Source organism: Chenopodium quinoa, unplaced genomic scaffold (genome assembly GCF_001683475.1).
Source record: "Chenopodium quinoa cultivar QQ74 unplaced genomic scaffold, ASM168347v1, whole genome shotgun sequence".
In the NCBI taxonomy this organism is placed as follows: Eukaryota; Viridiplantae; Streptophyta; class Magnoliopsida; order Caryophyllales; family Amaranthaceae; genus Chenopodium; species Chenopodium quinoa.
The window spans coordinates 1,752,336-1,774,391 of NW_018742292.1; the positions used below are offsets into that span (position 1 = coordinate 1,752,336).

The 22,056-nt window shown below is 37.1% G+C and overlaps 1 protein-coding gene across 1 annotated transcript; it reads left to right on the plus strand.

Annotated features, from left to right (window-relative positions):
* Nucleotides 1-21,074, plus strand: LOC110686240 (protein trichome birefringence-like 40). The gene is made up of 4 exons (XM_021862863.1): nt 1-487; nt 13,296-13,470; nt 13,632-13,816; nt 20,570-21,074. Exons 1-4 carry the CDS (start codon nt 9-11, stop codon nt 21,054-21,056), a joined length of 1,326 nt encoding a protein of 441 aa, XP_021718555.1. The 5' UTR covers nt 1-8; the 3' UTR covers nt 21,057-21,074.
* Nucleotides 21,075-22,056: the final 982 nt, after the last annotated feature.

Sequence of the window (22,056 nt, forward strand, 5' to 3'; positions counted from 1 at the left end):
TTTCTGTTATGGAGCAAAAACCCTCCATTGTTGAGAAATGGAAACCCTTCTTACTAGGATTCTTACTCGGATTCCTCGTCTTCGTCTTCTATCTTGACAAAGTACATCAAGATATAAATTTTCTAGCTGCTAAAAAAGCTATGGTAGATTTAGTACCTTTTCAATTACTAAATAATCCATCTACTAGTGTTATTATAAAGCCTTTGAAACCATCTACTTCCATTGTTAATCCATCTACTAATGTTACTATAAAGCCTTTAAAAGCTTCTACTTCCATTGCTGACAACATTGAGAAATCGACGAAAAAAGAAAGAAGGAAGTGCAATATGTTTGAGGGGAAATGGGTCTATAAGGCAGAGGAAGGTCCTCGCTACGATTCATTCAAATGTCCATTTATTAACGAGAAGTTTAGCTGCCAAGCTAACGGGAGGCTTGATTCTAAGTATGAGAAGTGGAGATGGGAAGCTCGAGATTGTGATATACCAGTGTAAGTATGTAGTTTTCATTCAATTGTTTTAAATATGCATGACATAATTCCTAATTAGCTAGCAAATTGTATTATTGCACCTGTAGAGCACAATTGTAGAACTAACAATTGTAGTTCCTATATATGTTGAACACAATTGTAGAACACAATTGTAGAACTAACAATCTACAATAATGACACATAAGGTAATTAGGTAAATGGTGGTAATGGAAACTAATTAGTAAAATGAACTCTTGTGTCATTACCATACTAAATATCTAAGCAAGATCACTCATAGGATAGTTTCATTGATTTATTGACATAAGTTTAATTTTGTTATCGTCCATTGCTACTCTAAGGCCAGGGATGCTATTGCAATAATTTCAAACCTTTTGATGAGTTCAAGAGATTAAATATTACTCTCTTTGTCTTATTCTTTTGCCCCTTTTGACTTTACACGGTCATTGAGACACGCCTTAAAATGCTATATTGTTAGGAAAGATATTATCATATCTTTAGGATATATTATTTGATTATGCAAGATATATTTCTAGTTTATCTTAGGAAAGGTTTGTTAGTTTCCTAAGCTTGATAGGTTTTGATATGATCTCTTGCTTGGAGCCCAAGGGGCAAGACTTGTATAAATATCCATGTTGGTCGAATGTTTTGATCAAGAAATACAATTCTAAATTCTTCTAATTCTCTTAATATTATCATGGTATCCGAGCTAAGGTAATAACAAAATTAAAATTTTTTTTAGACCACCATGGCCGAAACACCACCACCACCACCTCCTAAAATCGAGTCTAACTCGCCCTATTACCTTGGACCTCAAGATCGTCCGGGTGATTTTATAACTTCTCAAAGACTTAAACTTGACGATTACAATGAATGGTCTCACGCAATCTATATTGCATTATCTTCTAGACGCAAATTTGGTTTTCTTGATGGCACAATCACGAGCTATGCTCCTCCTTGCACAAAGGATGATTGGGTTACGATACATTGTATGCTCGTATCGTGGCTTATGAACATCATTGACCCTGAAGTTCGTTCTATGCTTTCGAACTATGACAATGCTAAAAAGCTATGGGATGATTTGCAAGAACGCTTTGGACTTGTGAATGGCCCTCGTATACAACAAATAAAATCAGAAATCAGGCGGTGTGAGCAGCCGAAATCCATGCCTGTTGCGGTTTATTTTAGCAAATTATCGGTCTTATGGGATGAGCTTGATAAACATAAACCTCTAATCAATTGCAAGTGCGGCAAGTGTACATGTGATAAAGGAAAGCAGCATATTGCACGGCGCGACGGTGACCGACTCCAGCAATTCTTGCTCGGGTTGTATTCGAATTTCTATGCCGCCTTGCGCTCCACTCTTCTTTCTCAAGATCCCCTGCCTTCATTAAACAGAGTGTTTCAAACGATCGCTCAAGAAGAACGTGTTACAGGAATTGCCAACCATAAAGAAGAACCCCCTGAGATGGTCGGCTTTGCAGTCCGGATGGAGAATAAACCGAAGCCACGCCTTTCGCGTGCGGAGAAGGCAACCCTCGTATGCACCTATTGCCAGCAGAAGGGTCACGATGCAAGCACTTGTTTTGCGAGACATGGTGTGCCCGAGTGGTATACCGAGAGATATGGGTCGAAGGAGCCCAACAAACGACCTGTGGGACGCAGCAATAATACCTCTGATCGAGGACAGACACACAAATTAAAGCCAATGCCACGCCTCCTACGACTGCCTCTGTTTATCCACCAGCCGCTGCACAAATCCCACCACTCTCGGCCGAACAGTGGCAGGCAGTCATGGCTGTCATGGGGAACACCCAACCCCCACCCCATCGTGTGAATGGTAAGTGGATTATTGACACCGGATGTTCTCATCATGTCACCGGAAATCTTTCATGCTTGACCGATGTGCGTGAAGTGTCTCCTTGTAATGTGGGCCTTCCGGATGGACAGAATGTTATTGCCATGAAGGAGGGAGTTGTCAAACTCACTGACAAAATCACTCTTTCTAATGTTCTTTTTGTGCCTAAATTAAATTTTAACTTAATTTCGGTTTCACAATTGTGCTTTACTAGCTCTTGTGAAGTCATAACTAACTCTCTCACATGTACTATACAGGACCAACGCACGAGGGAGGTGATTGGCACGGGTGATCTAAGGGATGGACTATACTATTTTTGGGAGGAGGCATCCATAGCGGCCGTTTCTATTGAAGACTCGTCCAATTTGAAGCTTTGGCATAGACGATTGGGACACCCTTCCGAGAAAGTTGTAAAGCTCCTTCCTTTTCTTAGCAACTCTAGGGGTCATTTAAATAAAGATTGTGAAGTGTGTCATAGATCTAAACACACTAGGGACAAATTTCCTTTAAGTGAAAATAAAGCTTCTCGTATTTTTGAAATTGTTCATTGTGATTTATGGGGGTCGTACAAAGAACCCTCTTCTTGTGGTGCACACTATTTTTTGACTTTGGTTGATGATTATTCTCGTGTCATATGAATATATTTATTGAATGATAAAACGGAGGTGCTTAAGATGTATATGTCCTTTATAGCCATGATTGATAGACAATTTTCTCAGAAAATTAAAATAGTCCGTAGTGATAACGACACTGAATTCTTTTGCTTGAAAAATTATTTTTTGGCTCAAGGCATTATTTTTCAAACATCTTGTGTGGGAACCCCTCAACAAAACGGGAGAGTAGAGAGAAAACACCAACACATTCTCAATGTTGCTCGTGCCCTTAGATTTCAGGGGGGTTACCAATTTATTTTTGGGGAGAATGTGCTCTTGTGGCGGCTCATCTAATTAATAGAACACCAACTGTCCTTCTAAACAATAAAACTCCATATGAAATCTTATTTGGCACCCCACCATTGTTTAGTGAGTTGCGGGTTTTTGGGTCCTTGTGTTTTGCTCATAATCAAAGGGCAAAAAGTGACAAATTTGCGAGTCGTAGTCGAAAGTGTGTATTTGTTGGGTACCCTTTTGGTAAAAAGGGATGGTATTTATATGACTTAGACAAAAAGGAGTTCTTTGTCTCAAGGGATGTTCGTTTCTTTGAGGATGTGCATCCATACTTGGATGCCGACGGTACAAATATTGATGTTTCAACACCTAACATGGATGCTAGTGTTGACTTGGGAGGGGACTTGGATGCTACATACATACTCGATGAAGACCAAGCCACCCTCGACGAACAAAGGCAGCAGCAGCCGCCTGTGGTTACGGTGCCGCCACATCCGGCTGTGGCTGCTGTTCCGACCCCCGAAGCTACGGGCCAAGAGGACCCGACATCAGCAGCCACGACCCCTGATGACATGGGGCGTGGTCGTCGACAAAAATTTGTGTCGACTAGACTCAAAGGATTTGTGACTCATGCTCAGGTTACCCGAAATATTCCATCTTCTTCACCTGCTCCAGTTGCTCCACCTCCCTCAGGTATGCCGTATCCTATAGCACATTATGTTAGTTGTGATAAGTTTTCTACGAAACATCGAAATTTTGTTGCAGCTATAACAACAGGTAAAGAGCCTCGTTCCTTCAAAGAGGCAATGTGTGATGAAGATTGGAAGCAAGCAATGAGGGAAGAAATGAGTGCTCTTGAAAGCAATGGCACGTGGACTTTGGAAAATTTGCCTCCCGGGAAGAAGGCCCTTGGTAGTCAATGGTTGTACAAAATTAAGTACAAACCTGATGGTAGCATTGAGCGTTTAAAATCTCGATTGGTTGTCTTCGGTAATCATCAAATCGAAGGTATTGATTATGATGAAACATTTGCTCCCGTGGTCAAGATGACGACTGTTCGTGCTTTCCTTGCTATAGCTGCTTCGAAAAATTGGGAACTACATCAAATGGATGTGCATAATGCTTTCCTTCATGGTGATTTGACTGAGGAAGTTTATATGAAACTCCCACCAGGTTTTACTACAGATGAACCAGGTCTTGTTTGTCACCTTCGCAAGTCTCTATATGGTCTCAAACAAGTTCCGCGGTGTTGGTTTGCCAAGCTCACTACCGCTTTGAAAAAATATGGTTTTGTACAATCATACCCGGATTACTCTCTCTTTACATATACCAAGGGGTCTATTCATCTCAACGTTCTTGTTTATGTTGATGATTTAATTGTGTCCGGCAATAATTCAAATGCTATAAAATTGTTCAAGCATTATTTGAGCACTTGTTTTCACATGAAGGATTTGGGTGTACTAAAATATTTTCTTGTCATTGAAGTGGCTAGGAGTAGTAAAGGGCTATTTTTAAGTCAACGCAAGTATGCCCTTGACATCATATCAGAGACGGGTCTTCTTGGGGCCAAGCCTGCTCACACGCCAATGGAGCAAAATCATAGATTGGCGCATGCTAAAGGGCCTCTACTGACGGATCTGGGTGCCTATCGATGCCTTGTTGGGCGCTTGGTTTATTTGGGTGTCACTCGACCAGACTTGACTTATTCGGTCCATGTATTATCTCAATTCATGAAGGCTCCTCAACAAGAGCATTGGGATGCCGCTTTAAGGGTGGTTCGATATCTTAAGTGTACTCCAAGTCAAGGTATCTTACTTAGCTCGGATAGTGAGCTCTTGTTACAAGGTTGGTGCGACTCCGACTGGGCAGCGTGCCCTCTCACTCGCCGCTCTCTGTCGGGGTGGTTGGTGTTCCTAGGCAAGTCACCGATTGCGTGGAAAACAAAGCAGGCCACGGTTGCCACTTCTTCTGCCGAGGCTGAGTATCGTTCTATGTATGGCATTACTTGTGAAATTAAATGGTTGATAGGCTTACTTCTAAGCTTGGGGATCCAACATTCCCGAGCAGTCCCTATTTATTGTGACAGTCAAGCAGCAATACACATTGCTCAAAATCCCGTGTTTTACGAACGCACAAAACATATTGAAGTGGATTGCCACTTTGTTAGAGATGTCGTGCAAGAAGGACTTATTGCTACTACTCATGTTCGCACCAATGAACAATTGGCTGACATATTTACGAAAGCCTTGGCTCGTCCTCAATTTGACTACCTTCTTAGCAAGTTGGGCACATTCGATCCTAGTGCTCCAACTTGAGGGGGGTGTTAGGAAAGATATTATCATATCTTTAGGATATATTATTTGATTATGCAAGATATATTTCTAGTTTATCTTAGGAAAGGTTTGTTAGTTTCCTAAGCTTGATAGGTTTTGATATGATCTCTTGCTTGGAGCCCAAGGGGCAAGACTTGTATAAATATCCATGTTGGTCGAATGTTTTGATCAAGAAATACAATTCTAAATTCTTCTAATTCTCTTAATATTATCATATATCTTCATTTCTATAAACGTATAAATTTTAAAATTAAATACTAATAAAATATACAATTAAATGAATCCAACAAAATCCACATAACTATATCATCTCTTATAACTAGATTATTGTGAAGTTGTGGTAAACAGTTGACCCAAACATTGGTTATGAATATAAAAAATATAGGGTCAGAGGGAGTACAAGTTAGCACTGCAAGTGGTATTTTCTTTGCACATTAGTACATTATAAAAACAATCATGGGGTTCTAACCAAAAACATTATCTAATTATTAAAAATTGTTTTTTTTTTTTTTTTTTTTTTTTTTTTTTTTTTTACCATATACCTCTGAGTTTTTTGTTTATTAACCATATACCCCTGAAAATTTTAAAATTCACCATATACCCGCGAGTTGTTACAAAATATACCACATAGCCCTAATAACAACAAGATGAATGGAATTTGGTTAATTATACATCGAAACCACCTTCAATCTTTCTCCCTCATCCCCGAAACCACTCCTCTCCTTTCTCCAACCCTCGAAACCACTCCTCTCCTTTCTCCAACCTCTGAAACCACTCCAAATCTCCATAATCACATCCTTGTGATTGATTTTGAGGTGTTGAGGCTGAGAAAAGGAAATTTGAGGTGGTTTGGAGGTGAAAAAAGGAATGTGGGTGGTTTTGGAGATAGGGTAATGTATTTAAATTAAGGTGGTTTTAGGTTATAATTAACCCTAATGACTGGCGAAAATGAAAATCATTAGTCATCAAGGGTATATGATGTATTTTTGTGAAAACTCGAGGGTATATGATGAATTTACAAAAGCTCAAGGGTATATAATGAATAAATAAAAAATACTCGGGAGTATACGGTGAAACAAAACTATATGGTTAATTATAGCCCTAAAATTCGTTTTATACTTTAACACTATAGACAACCTCTTCACATTAAATCCCTTTGAACGTGTTTTGTGGAGGCACAATCAGCCTCCTTAGACATATCAAACTAACCAATATACCTGATTTTCCAAATTTATCACCCGAAATTGATCAACAAGTTGAACCAATTTGAACTTACTCGAGATAAACCTTCCAACCCGTAAATAAATGTTTTTATTAATAAGTACTCCCTGAATTTTTCTTAAGCATCCTGACTTAATTTCACAACATTCATCTGCACTAGTGCACCACTATGCCGATTGTTGGTGTATCATAATATTAAACATGGTCAAGTGGGTAGTCAAATCTTCTCAACGTATATTTTGAACATCAACTTTTCACTTTTTATAATCTAGACAACATATTTATAATTAAGGAAAATTTGAAAATTACCCTCTACTATTGTTTTTATTTTAGCAATTACCACATATTATTATTTATTTTAAATTACCACCTACTTTTTTTTTTAAACATCAAAAATTCCCACATGGTTGGCTCTCAACCACTTTATGTCGTCATGTTGGCCCACATAATACCTGTTAAGATCTTCAACCTCGAGCTTGAGGTTCATCAATGGCGCAAAAAAACAGAGAGAATTGAGAGGTTTCTAGAGAGAGAAAATGAGAAGAAATTGGGGAAAAATATATTGAATGAATAATTGAGAAGCAGCTTACAGAAGCGTATTAATACCATAATTAATTAGCTACAACAGCTACAAGAATCTAGTAATAAATGAAATAACAGAATTAGTTGAGCTGGCAGTCTTCATAACTAACTTTCACTAATTGCTGACGAAGAGCTCTGAGTGGCTGAAGGAGATAACTCAACATCCCCCCTCAAACTAGGCACTGCATCAGACATGCCTAGTTTGGACTTCAAAGAGTTGTACTAAGAGGAAGACAGCACTTTGTTAAAAATATCTACAAGCTGAGATTTAGAAGGTAAATACACAATTTCAATGAGTCCTTCAAGAACCATGTCACGAGTAAAATGCACATCTATCTCAATGTGATTAGTGCGTTCAAGCTGCACTAGATTTTTAGCAATGTGAATGGCACTTTTATTATCACAGTGCTAAGTCACAGGCTGTAAATCAGAAAGACCAAGCTCTTCTAGCAAACAAACAAGCCAAGCTACCTCCCCTGCGGCATTAGACATGGCTCTGTACTTAGACTCTGATGAGCTCTTGGACACCACAGCTTGTTTCTTAGATTTCCAACTAATAGGAGATCTACCCAAGAGTAAAAAATAGCCAGAAATTGATCTTCTGGAGTCTTGACAAGCACCCCAGTCAGAATCAGTGAAAGCTTGGAGAGTAAGCTTAGCATCAGCGTACATAATTATCCCCTGACCAATGGTGCCTCCAACATATCTCAAGACATGCTGGAGAGCAGCAAAATGAGGAATTCTGGGAGCTTGCATGAACTGGCTCAAGTGCTACACTGTGAAAGCCAGATTAGGTCTGGTGCTAGTCAAGAAGTTTAATTTTCCAACCAGACATCTATAGAGAACAGAATCTTCAAATAATTCACCATCAGTTGCACTGAGTTTCATGTTCAGAGGAAGAGGAGTGACAGTAGGATGACAGTCAGACAAGCCACAGTCAAGCAAAAGCTCTTTAGTAAACTTTTTCTGAGTCAAGCATACCCTATAAGACAAATATCCAACTTCAATCCCCAAGATATAGCTTAAAACACCCAGATCTTTAATGTTAAACACCTTGTCCAAGTGCATTCTCAAGTATGTAATCCCATCAATATCATCACCAGTTGGATGATATCATCCACATAAACTGCAGCAACTATGTAAGAAGACCACTCCTCTTTCTAAGAAAAAGGGAATAATCATTTTTAGACTGAGAAAATCCCAAAACATGTAGCTCAGCAACAAGTCTAGCATACCACTGTCTGGATGCTTGTTTCAAGCCATATAAAGACTTTAGAAGTCTGCATACCTTCCCTTCTGCACCAAAAAAAATCCTTATGTAGGTTTCATATAAACTTCCTCATGCAAATCTCCACGGAGAAATGCATTATTGACATCTAATTGGAACAAAGTCCACCTTCTGCTGGCAGCTAGAGCAATAACACATCTCACAGTTGAAAGCTTCACAATAGGGCTAAAAGTTTCAGTGTAATCCTCACCAAATTTCTGAGTGAAACCCTTGGCCACAAATCTAGCTTTAAATCTTTCAATGGTGCCATCATACTTACGCTTGATTTTAAGGACCCACTTGCAGCCTATGGTCTTCTTACCAACAGGAAAATTAACAAGAACCTAGGTCTTGCTGACCTCTAGAGCCATAAGCTCCTTCTGCATAGCCTCAATCCATCTAGGATCCTTAACATCTTCTTGATAAGAAACAAGCTCAATAAAGGACTCCAATTGTGTAACAATAGCTTGATGAGGGATAGGCAAGTCAGAAAAACTAACCAGATTGCACCAGTGATGGGAAACTGCATTACAGTAGTACCCCTCCATCCAAGAAGGTGGCTTCCTTGTCCTATCTGATCTCTGTAACTGAGGTGGATCAGAGAGAACAAGAATAGAAGAAGAAGAAGAAGAAGAAGAAGAAGAAGAAGAAGAAGAAGAAGAAGAAGAAGAAGAAGAAGAAGAAGAAGAAGAAGAAGAAGAAGAAGGCTGAGAAGGTGATGAAGTATTTGGTGGTGTGGGTATGGGTCTGGTGGTGTGGGTATGAATATTTCTGGAAAGTTATATCATGAAAAGGTATAAAATATGTAACTGTAGGAAGAAAGAAGGATAAAGGAGAAGTAGAGTGGGTTTTAGAAATATGAAAAGGGAAGTGTTGTTCTTTGAAAACAACATCTCTGGATGTATGAATGGTTAGGGTTTCAAGATTCAGAACTTTGTAGCCTTTTTGACCAGGAGAGTAGCCAACAAAGACATGAGATGTAGCCTTAGGATCAAGCTTGCTTCTACCTTGCTTGGTTGTTGAAACAGAACACAAACAACCAAAAACTCTTAAATAGCTCAAATCAGGTGGTTTCCCAAAAAACATCTCATAAGGACTCTTATTATTTAGAACAGACAATGACATTTCTATTAATAAGATGTGTAGCACACAGAACATACTCATTCCAGAAAGAATTAGGCAACTTAGACTGAAAATAAAGTGCCCTAGATGTCTCCAATAAATGCCTATGTTTCCTCTCAACATCCCCATTCTGTTGAGAGGTGTCAGGACAACTTCTTTGATGCTGAATCCCTCTTTGAACCAGAAAAGATTTCATCTCACCCTCACAAAGTTCTTGAGTATTGTCAGACCTTACATTCTTAACAGTAAAACTAAACTGATTTTTAATGTAAGTGACAAAATTAGAGAAGACAGTAACAACATCTGATTTGTATTTCATGAAAAATACCCAAGTCATCCTCTAAAAGTCATCCACAATAGTAAGAAACAATCTACAACGAGTATGTGTTTCTTCTGTATAGGGTCCCCAAACATCAATATGTAACAACTGAAATGTTACAGTAGTTTTAATGGAACTAGAATGAAAAGGCATTCTACTTTGCCTAGCAATACGGAAAATCTGACAAAAACAAGTACTCAAAGAAGGCTTATTGCTAGAAGTGAGGAAAGTGGAGACATACCCAAGTTGAGAAATAGGGAAATGGCCCATCCTCAACTGCCACAGCTTAGTGTGACTTTCTTGCTGTGAAGAAGGAACAACAACAGCAAGCACCTTATTCTGAGAGTTGATCAAGGATTCTTCAAGGTAGTATAACCCATTCTTCAGCTTACCAAGAACACGTGTCTTCATTGAAGATGCCTGAAGAACACATGTATCATCAGTAAAAATAGCATTACAGTTCAGATCATGACATATCTTAGGGACAAATATGAGATTTAACTTAAAATCAGCTACATATAATACATCCTGTAGCACAATATCATTTCCTTGATTCACATTTCCTTTATGAGAATGATCACTTTCCTCCCATCTGGAATGGCTATGTGCTTATCAGCTTCAGTGAACTCATACCAGGAAATAAAAGCATCCTTATCATGATATATGTGATGAGAAGCACCACCGTGTATTATCCAATTAGAGAATTTATTGGATAACAAACAAGCTTTACCTACAACATTTGCAGATTTGGCACTAGCCTCTCCTGTATGATCATTTATCAACTTCTGCTGTGCCATATGATCAAGAAACCGCTGAGCAAACCCTGATGGAATCACCAAGTTTCCACTATCATCAGTTGAGAAATTATGTCTATCTTTCTGAACATATGCCGCTACTCTTTTGTTCTTGTCAAACTTGTGATCAGGATAGTAGCCATTTAGCTTAAAACACCTTTGCATGATGTGTCCAGGCATTTTGCAATGATCACAATAGTAGTTGACTGTTCTTCTTTGTTCAAAATTCTGTCCTGCTCCACCAAAATTCTATCTAGGTCTGCCAAAATTCTGTCTAGTTCCTCCAAAATTCTGTCTCTGATTAGAATCTTGACCTTGATTAGAAGAATTAGCACCATTCTGATGAGGGAAAGAAGACCTATTATTATGTACCTCCCTTTAGTTACAGCCAAAGCAACTGCTTCATCAGAAATATACATAGAACCTGCTTTTGATCCTTTGAACAACTGTTTGTGCTTCTCTTCTTGCGTTATCAATCTGTATGCATGTAATAGAACTGGCAGTGGCTGTATTAGCAGTATATTGCCCCTAACAACCTCAAATCCATCATTCAACTTCATCAGAAATTGTACTAGTCTTTTGTCCTGCTGAGACTTAACCAAACGCTGAGCAATGGTGCAAGTACAATTAGCACAATGATAGTAAGGCAATGGATCAACATTATCTAACTAATCCCATAATCTCTTAATTTTTGTGTAAAAAGCTGAGATATCATCTTAACCTTGCTTAATTTCAGTGATAGCCTGTTCTAAAGCAAATAGAACAGTTCCAGAAGAAGCTTCATACCTCTCCTCAAGATTCTGCCAAATCTCTCTAGCTGAGCTAAAGTAAAGTACACTTCTAGCTAGGTTTTGATCAAAAAACTCCTAAAATCCATGAAATGATCATACTATTGCACCTCTCCCAAGCCTTAAACAAATTCGAATTAGGTAGAGGTTTCTCAATTGATCCATCAACAAATCCTAATTTATTCTTAGCAGATAAGCTAATCAACATCGATCACTTCCAATCTCCATATCCATTTCCATCGAATTTATCAGAGACTAGTTTCATTCCAAGATTGTCAGACGGATGCAAGTGATAAGGTGAACTAGGATCTTGAGAAGGTTTGAGAATAGGCATTTTATTTTCCATTGTTTTTGTCTTTTTAACAATTGAAAAAGTAAGAAATCAGCAGAAAAATTGCACAAGAAACTCAGGTAACTTAAAATTGAAGCACAAAAGACGAACAATACGATGATCTGAAAAACGAAGAACTAACCGAAAACTGGAGAAATCAGAAATTAAATAGCAAAGAACTTTGAGCGAACAAATGAACAACGAACAACCTCAATTGAAGCGCAAGAATTAGGATCAAATGATCGAACACCTGGTTTGCTCGGATACCATGTTAAGATAATGAACCTCAAGCTCGAGGTTGAAGATCTTAACAATACCTTCCCTCCTTCCCCCCCCCCCCCATTTCTTATTTCTCACTCGATACTTGTTCAATTTTTTGTTGAAAGAAATCGAAAACATTGCGAATCACTTCTCAAAACCAAAATTAAGAAACAAGAATTGTTGTTGCTGCAACATGACAATGATTCCACGAATAAGTAACGAGTGAAAATAAGAAATGGGAAGGAAAATGGGAGGGAATGTATTATGTGGGACCCTCACATGACGTCATAAGGTAGTTGAGAGCCAACTAGGTGGGAACTTTTGGTGTTTTAGAAAAAAGTAGGTGGTAATTTCCCAAAAAAAAAAATAATAGTAGGTGGTAATTGCTAAAATGGAAACAATAATAGGTGGTAATTGTCAAAATTTCCTATAATTAATGATATTTTTGTTCAAAGTTCCGCGTTGATATATGTGTTGGTCACACATTGGTAATTAAAAATTCACCAAAGAGGATATCTTAATAATAAGCATCTAAGCATCTTAGCGATGTAACTAAAAAGGACTCCACCCTTTCCAATAAATCAAACTTGAAACTGAACCCAATAAAAATCATGCGATCCAAAAAAATCCTATCAGTAATCAATTTGAATGACCCAATAATTGTCGGCCCACCTTGAGGTTTCCTCTATTATCAACTAAATAAATATTCCACTTTGAAAGGATCATTCCATGCATGAAATTTGAAATCGTTATCATTTTTTCACTGTGACTCTTATATTTAATTGAAGCATCGATTAAAAAATGAAGCTGATGGTTAGATCCAAGATTAGTTTTACCTACCTCTATCATATAATAATTCCGTTGTGCTTGTTCTCTATTATGTTCTTTGATTATTTAATTGTACCATAATGAGGTATTTAGGTAGATTAGATTGCAAGATCAAATGAACACCAAATTGGATACAAGTATACAACATAGCCTCGATTGTACTTAACATGCATGGTATATTTCTAACCTTAATAGTTTCTTATGTGCACTTTATTCTTAGGTTTAATGGAACCAAGATGCTAGAAAGGCTGAGGAACAAGAGGATGATACTCGTAGGGGATTCGCTGAATCGAAATATGTGGGAGTCTCTTGCTTGCCTTCTCTTCACTTCAGATCCTTCATACATAGCCAAAGCCGACGAACACCGACGCTACACAAACACCTGGAAAGCTAAGGTACGAATCAAAACCATATGAAATGAAATGGCTAATTCTATAGTAATTTCATTCAAAATTAAAGATATATATTGTTCTTGTCAAAAAAAAAAAAAAAAAAAAAAAAGATAGATATTGTTAAAAATTTCTTTTATAATAGTATAAGATGATTGTTTTTGCAGGAATATAACTTCACTCTAGAATTTTATTGGAGTGCATTTTTGGTTGACATTAACAAAAACCATGAAAGTGGTAAAAAGGTACTAATCCTTGACAAGCTTTCAGAAAATTTTGAGAGGTGCAAAGGAGCAGATATTATGGTATTCAACTCAGGCCATTGGTGGGAACCAAAAGGAAAATCAAGAGCGTAAGTTTAATTTGCTATACTTATGTTGTCAATTTTACAATCACATGTCTTATATGTGGCTAGCCACATGGTGTGACCACTCCATATAATCACATAGTATAAGGCAATTAATTAAGTAATAGGGGTTATATTAACGTATGTAAGTTACTTAAATGAGAAAAAATAAGTTACTCTCTTAAATAAGTGGAATTATTCATTTATTTTTTAAAACAAAAGAATATGGATTAATCGGATGAACAAATGGGGTTACTTATTTTTAAATATTTTTTTTTAAGAAATATTTTTAAATTACTTGATTTCACTCGTATAATGAATTTGGGTTACTTTTATGAACAACATGTGATTACTCTTACTTTTGTGGACAACATGTGATTACTCTTATGAAAAAAGTGACGTTACTCAATCATACATATAAGTGAAGATTGTTCTAATAAATCAATGTGGACATACCTTGTGGCTAGCCACATACAAGACTTACCTTTTTACAATAATTTAATTGACAACCTTAGTTTTCATTCATAATCTTAATATTTATCTTAATAATAAGTAAATGATTATACCTAGACATTGGGGCACAACTTTTGGAGAAGGAGCTAATTAGCTTAAAGTGGAAAATGATTGGTGCATTTTGTTCACGTATTTCTAAATTAATACCAGGAGGTGTTTGGCAAGTGGAAATTGAGGGTGGGATTGAGAATTTTAATTCAAATTGAAAAAATAAGCTTTGTTTGTTTGGTGGGAATGGTAATAAAAAAGGGTTAGGGAATGGGATTATTTATGGGTGAATTCCCACCATCTTATTACCTAGGAAGGGTAGGTAATAAATGGATAGGAATGAGAATAAGGGGAAAATGACATTTTTACCTTTAATGAAAAGAATGAAATAATAATCTTCGTAAGGGTATTTTTGTAAAATTGTTATTTATTCCCTACATATTCTCACCCACTATCCAAACAAGGTATTGAAATATTTTTATGTAGTCCCATCAATTAATTCCCAATCCCATTATCACATTTTAATCCCCAAACTCCCATTCTCACAATCCAAACACCCCGCCAATGTATTATATGTGGAGTGTGAGATAGAAAAAAGAAGAACAAAACTTGTATTCAATCTGTTGAAATACGAACAATATATAACATATATAGTGCAAAATAAACTAAGCTAAAAGTAAGGAATACCGGTAAGACCTACTATTAATGACTCCTAACACGATCACTCGGGATGGAGAGCGTATTCCTATAGATTAGAAGTGAACAAACCACAAACAATCTGAAGCAAATAATCTAATAACTTTTCTTACATGTGGTTTAGCTAAATAAATTTTTACATAATATGAAATCGTTTTGGGAACGCTAGGTATCCTTGAAATATAGAGTATTTAACATGACATATATTAAAAGTAGAGAAATTCTCATTGGTAGCCGTCAACTTTTGCTTATTTTCATTGGTAGCCACTTTGTATGAATTATCTTTGGTAGCCTTCAACTTTTAAAATGTTACTTCCGTTTGCTTATTTGGTTAAATATTGTTAATTAGCCGTTAAGTTTAACTGAGGTTAGTTTTATAAAAATTAAAAAAAAAAAATTAACTAAGGTTAATTATATTATAATTTGATTAAAAAAAAAAGAACACCCTCCCGCAACCAGTCCAGCCACCCCTTCTCCTCTCCCCTCCGCTGCCGGCAACGACCCACCCTTCCCCGCTGCCTCCCTTGCTCCCTCACGCACCAAACCTAAAACACCAGCCAACAACCGGGCAACTCCTCACAACCGTCACATTGTAGCTGCCGAACAACCAACCACCGTTGCACCAACCTGCAGCCAACAGCACCAAACCGCCGCAGTACCGAGCAACACCGCAAGCTCCAATTATAGCCCAATCAATCCCACCCAGCAATCGAATCAAATATCACAACCATGCCCCAGGGGCGGAGCCACGGTGGGTTCAAGTGGGTTCATTGAACCCACTGATTTTTTGAAAAAAATTAAAAACTTTTTTTTTTTAAAAAAAAAAAATCAAAATAGGTTTAAATAGAATATTTGTGTATTATATGGCAACAAGTAAAGTTGTAGCCCAGTGGTTATTTTTACCTCTCATCATACAATGATACAAGAGTTTGTGGGTTCAGGGTTCGAAACCCATAACTCACACTTTTATTTTTTCATTTTGTTTCCTTTCATCCTGCTTCCCCTAATCCCCTGCTTCCAGCTTTCCTCTTCCTCATTCCCCCAAATTGCAAAACCCTAACTTCTTCCTCCTTCTCTTAATCTCTTCCCGTTCTTCCTCCTTGGCTCCTTCTCTTCCCGTTCTTCCTCCTTGGCTCCTTCTCTTCCCATTCTTCCTCCTTGGCTCCTTCTCTTCCCGGCGCACGGGCGCAGCACCGCAGAAGTCCGCAGCAGCCACTCAGGCACTCAGCCAGCACCGCAGCACGGCAGGTCGGCAGTAGGCCAGTAGTCGCTAGTCAGCCACTCAGCTGACCACCGTAGCTCCGCCCCTGAGTGGCGCCGTGGCGGAGCAGACCCACCGTATGTAGGGGTAAGTGAATTTGGGGATTTTTTGCTAATATACATATGCTAAATTGCTAATATAGTAATATACATATACATATGCTAATACTTGAAAATTGAAATTCATATGCTAAATTGCTAATATACATATACATATGCTATTATGCTAATACTTGAAATTCATATGCTAAATTGCTAATATACATTACAAATTGCAGAATTTTTTGTAAATTGCTGAAATTTGGTTATAATTATCTTATATTTCAAGTATAAATATTCTCTTGAAAAATTGTAAGAGTGTTAAATTGGCTTGACTTTGTTAATTACCTCTGAAAAGTTGTAAGAATGTTGAATGGGCTAGACTTTGTTAATTACCTCGTAGCATAAAAACATTCTCTTGAAAAGTTTCAACATATGGCCTCACCTTGCTCAATATCTTATCGTAAACATTCTAACTATTTGTTGATCAAGAATAATAAACAATCTAATTTCTACCTTCTAATTAGCTAGAGTGGTTGATGTTATTGCTTGGATTGGTATGATTTTATTTAGATGATTATAATTAGTCTTGTACCGACTAAGAATTAAACGTGATAATACAACTCCTCTACATAAGGTAGAGCTATAGAGGTATAAGTACACTTCTATAAGAGCCAGGAGAAGTCACAGCATTAGCCCGGCTATTCTGCCTTCTAGTTTTCATAATTTCATATGCTATTTCGTTCATTCATTGATTTCCTTCTGCATTTATCATGTGTGTGCTGTGTGCAGCAGACTAGTTTTCATTATTGTATTTTTATTCCTTTGTTAATTATGATTTCAAATTTCGGAAGTTTCGAACCCACAGTTCGAAAATCCTGGTGACGCCACTGCCATGCCCTCACCACAATCGAACCACCATGGAGAACATGGATTACGCTTCAAAGGAAAATTGTTATTCGATGATTACAAAAATCATCTTACCTCACAAACTATTTCAATGGAAGACAAAAGGCTCAAAAGTCGTTTCGATGGAGAACTCAGAAAGTCAAAGTAAGCTATAATGAGGCTTAGATCTACCTTTCATCAAACAATCTGGGGGAGAATTCTAAGAGATAAAAATAATTAATTAGCAAAGGGAGGAGAGAAAGAGGAACAGTACGGGGGTGGAGGAGGAGGAAAGATGAAAATATTTTTTTTTAATATTAGAAAAATTTGTCAAAAAAAACCTTTTAAATTCACCATTTTACGAAAAAAAAAACCTTTTAAAAGTTTTTTGGCTAAACGAAACTCGATTTTTAACATTTTGGCAAAAGAAAACCCTAATGTAGAGTTTTTTTGTTGAAGAAAATCAAGTGCCTCTAATCCACTTAATTAACTTCTAATTTATTCTAATTATCCTTTTAACACTCACTTAACCATTTTATAATTAATTTAATTTATAAAAATAAAAAAAACAACAAAAACCACCACCACCCATCACCTTCCTCCCTTTACCCCTCCCCTTGCAGCAGCCCTCTCCTTTTCCCCTTCCCTTGCAACAACTCTCCTCCCCTACGCCACCTACAATCCCTCATCCTCGGCGAACCACCTCCACCGTTGGTCGACTCCCCTTCCCCCTTTACCTCCGGCCTGCTGCAACCCTCCACCTCCCCCTCCTTTCGAACATCTACCTCTCATTTCTCCCACAAACACTCTCAAACACACTACCAAAATTTGCTATAGAAGCTTCAAATAAAGTTCTCCCACACATTCAATGTATTTTAGCTTCAATTTTATCTTATAATATGCTTGAATTTTGTAATTTTTAATTTGTTCGTAAACCCTAGAAAAATCAATTTGGGGGTTTCTAATTTTTTGCATCTTGTTTGCAATTGATGCTTGTTTTGGTTTTGATTATGTATGTATATGTTGCTAGGATAATTTAGAAGCAAATTGCAATAAATTTCAGCCAAATTAGAGCCAAATATTGAAAATTAGAGCCAAATATTGATGAGGTAAGGGATGGTTGGCCGACGGTAAAGGGAGGTCGTCGGGGGTGGGGGATCTGGGTGGGGGGTCCGATGGGGGAGGGGGTGGTTGGGAGGTGGCGGTTGGCTAGTGGTTGAGAATTGGGAGGTGGTGGTTGGCTAGTGGTTGGGAGGTGGTGGTGTTTTTATAAATTAAATTTAATTGTTAAATAAAAAGGTGGGTTAGAGAATGATTTAAAGAAAGAAAAAAAAAATTAGAGACTAATTAAAAGATTTTTTTTGACAAATTTTCCTTAATATTAATTTTAAAGATTAAACAATTAAAATGACTCTAAATCAAAGTTAACTTTTATTTTAACGTTTTTATCCATATAAGGTTACGGAAGTAACATTTTAAAAGTTAAAGGCTACCAAATATAATTCATATACAAAGTGGCTACCAATGAAAATAAGCAAAAGTTGATGGTTACCAATGAGAATTTAACCCATTACATTTTGGAGATCACCCCCTCTGGCTCTCTGTGATCAGAACAGGACCTTCCACTGAGGTTATTCGGAGTCTGGCCCTCCGTAAATTATTGTAATTAATTAGTTGATGAACTAAAATAACCTATATTTACTAATAAAATTTTTGGATATAATGATACTTTTGAGGAAGAGGTTAAATATTTAAATTCCGGCCCTACTAATGTTTTCGGCCAAGATCCGCCACTGTCTGTGATGCGTTTAATATAAAACAGATAGAATATTTAAGGAAATTTTGTGAAAGCCTACCTATTACAGTCCATAATTTGCGAGAAACTACCTATTAAAAAAATGTTATAATTGACTACATGATTTTTGAAAAATGTTGTAATTTACTCCCTTATACCGGAATATGAAGTTTGACCAAAATTCTCCGACGTTGACTTGATCATGTGACATTTAATGATTCTTTTCATTCCTCCCTTTTTTCCCCAAAATTGCCCACCACAACTACGACCAACCTCCATTACCAATCTCCAATTGATGCCCTGCTCCACCGCATACACCAAGAAGCACCCACAACACAAACCGCAACCCTAGCCATCTCTGTTCTCTCGCCCATAACACGACAACAGCAGCAACTACTGCCACCACTCACCACCAGCAATTAACTCCATCTCACATCACAGCCACAACTACTCCCACTCATCCGCCATCCCGCAATAATCGCACGTCCATTGCAGCACACCCATCTCAACCTCTCGCCACCAAACGCTGCTGCTCACCACCCCAACAGCCACAAAATCATTATTAGGCCAAAAAATTAGAGCAAAGCAAGAAGTTTAGTGTTCAATCTCATGGAAACGAATTTTTTGGGAACAAAATCAACAATTGTTAAAGGGTTTCAATCAAAATCATTATACAAAACTAAATTAAAGAAGAAATACCTCAATCGCGCACTACAGAGGGAGAGATTGCCTCATACTTCAAACTCAAATTGGGGGGTTTTGGGAAACAATGGTGAAATTAGGGGTTATAGTGGGAAAATTTTTGGGGGAAATTTGGGAAGAATAGCGTCTTTAAATGTCACGTGAGTTTCACATGACCAAGTCAATGTCGGAGAATTTTGGTCAAATTTCATATTCTGGCCTAAGGTAGTAATTACAACATTTTTCAAAAATCAGGTAGTCAATTACAATATTTTTTTTAATAGGTAGTTTCTCGCAAATTATGGACTATAATAGGTAGTTTTTCATAGAATTTCCAATATATAAATTAATAGAGTATCTAAATTAGGGTCTGTTCACATTTACTTAATTTCAGTTTAGTTCAGTTCAGTTCAGTTCAGCTCCAATCAGTCGAGTTCAGCTCAAATCAGTTCAGTTCAGCTTCTAATCTCCCTCTCTCATAAAATATTCATTTCAGCTCAGTTCAGTTCAGTTCAGTTCAGCTCCAATCAGTTCAGTTCAGTTAAATTCAGCTTAGTTCAATAAATGTGAATAGACCCTTAATCTTGACTTTTAGTTATCATATCAGTTTGAACTTGTTTGATACCTTTAATTGCATTAATAATCTTGGCCGTTAATTGCATTAATAGAGTATCTAAATTAATATTTGGGCCAAATTGATCAGTGGGTTTATGTAAGGGGAGCGAGTGTGAAAATGCACTTAATCAGGTAACAAGGCCAAGATTATAAAATACATTTACATACTCTATTAAACTCGATGAAGTATAAAATTGTGTTTAGCATAGATCTTTGAATGGACTTACATTAATGTTAAATTCACAATTTATCTTGCAATATTATTCATATATATGTGTTTACAGGTGGGAGGTGTTCGAGTACAAGGGAAAATTGAAAAAGAAAATGCCAATTGAATTAGCATATGAACGAGGCTTGAAAACGTGGGCAACATGGATAAAGAAAAACGTTGATCCAAACAAAACAACTGTGTTCTTCAATGGATATTCACCCGTGCACCGACTTAGAAAACATGATCAATGGTGCTTTAATAAAACACAGCCTATAAGGGATGATTCCTTTGTGTCGGGCTTCCCAAAATCCATGGTAGACGCCGTTGAGGGAGTTATAAAAGGGATGAGTAAACCTCAAGTGAAATACTTGAACACTACCAAGCTTTCGGAACATCGAATTGACGCTCATCCATCTTTGTACATTACTAAAGATGAGAAAAATAGCAATAGTTATGCTGATTGTAGTCATTGGTGCCTTCCTGGTGTTCCAGATACTTGGAATAGGTTATTATATGCTTCTCTTTTATTTGATATATTAGAAAAAAGTCCAAGCAACTAAAAAACAATTTTATTTCAATGTTTTTTTTGTTGATTTTGTTAGGTAATTTTATATGAATGTCACAATATTAACAATTCATGTCATTGTCACTAATGGTTTTTGAACTTGCTAGATGAAGAAAACCAGCTCAAATACGCAAGTATATATGTATTTTTTATGTATAGCGCCTCTGTATTTCTCTGCTTTGTACAACATATTCTTGTTGTCTTTTTTGTCTTTTGTGCAGCCTAGTTGTAAGTCTGTTAGTGGCTTGCTTGTTGTATATATTGTAACCTTTTATATTTGCTAATCCCAAGTTGGATTGAGCACCGTTTTACTGAAATATCAGAGAAAACATTCTCTAAATTATTCCTTGAGAGAAAGGAAAACTCAACCTAAAAATCGAAGCTTTAGAAGAAATCTGAACAAAATATTCAGTTTTCTACATGGTATAAGAGCTACTAGGTTAAAATCTTCCTGAAATCTCAAATTTTTCTCCTTTTTCCTCGATCAGTTTCCTTTTTTAATCTTCCAAAATGCCAGAAAATGAATCTTCTGATTCTCTGATGAACTATCAAGACCCTTTGTTCCTGTCACATTATGATAATCATGCTTCTTCCTTGACACTAATGTTATATGATGGAAGTAACTTCATGATTTGGAGCAGAAACGTGAAGCTAGCTCTAGGGGCTAAGAACAAGAAAGCTTTCATTGAGGGTAAGATACCAATACCAGCAAGTGGTCACAAAGATTACAACAAATGGGAAAGGCATGATGAGGTTGTAGGAGGTTTGAGCTTGGTTCAAACTTCCAAACAGCTATGGGATGAGTTGAGTGAGAGATATTCAGAGAGCAATATACCTCTCTTGTATCAGCTCAAGAAGGACCTTAGAAAACTCGAGTAAGGAGACATGTCTATGGGAGATTATTACTATAAGATGAAGAAATTTTGGGATGAAATATACAACATTGAAGCAATACTAGAGTGTACCTGTGGGATTGTAGCAAAATGCACATGTAG

Excerpts from the sequence above, each read along its gene's own strand:
- LOC110686240 (XM_021862863.1), top strand. The coding sequence starts at position 9 with ATGGAGCAAAAACCCTCCATTGTTGAGAAATGGAAACCCTTCTTACTA. Across the intron at positions 488-13,295 it reads CGAGATTGTGATATACCAGT|GTTTAATGGAACCAAGATGC; the intron begins GTAAGTATGTAG and ends CTTTATTCTTAG. Across the intron at positions 13,817-20,569 it reads CCAAAAGGAAAATCAAGAGC|GTGGGAGGTGTTCGAGTACA; the intron begins GTAAGTTTAATT and ends ATGTGTTTACAG.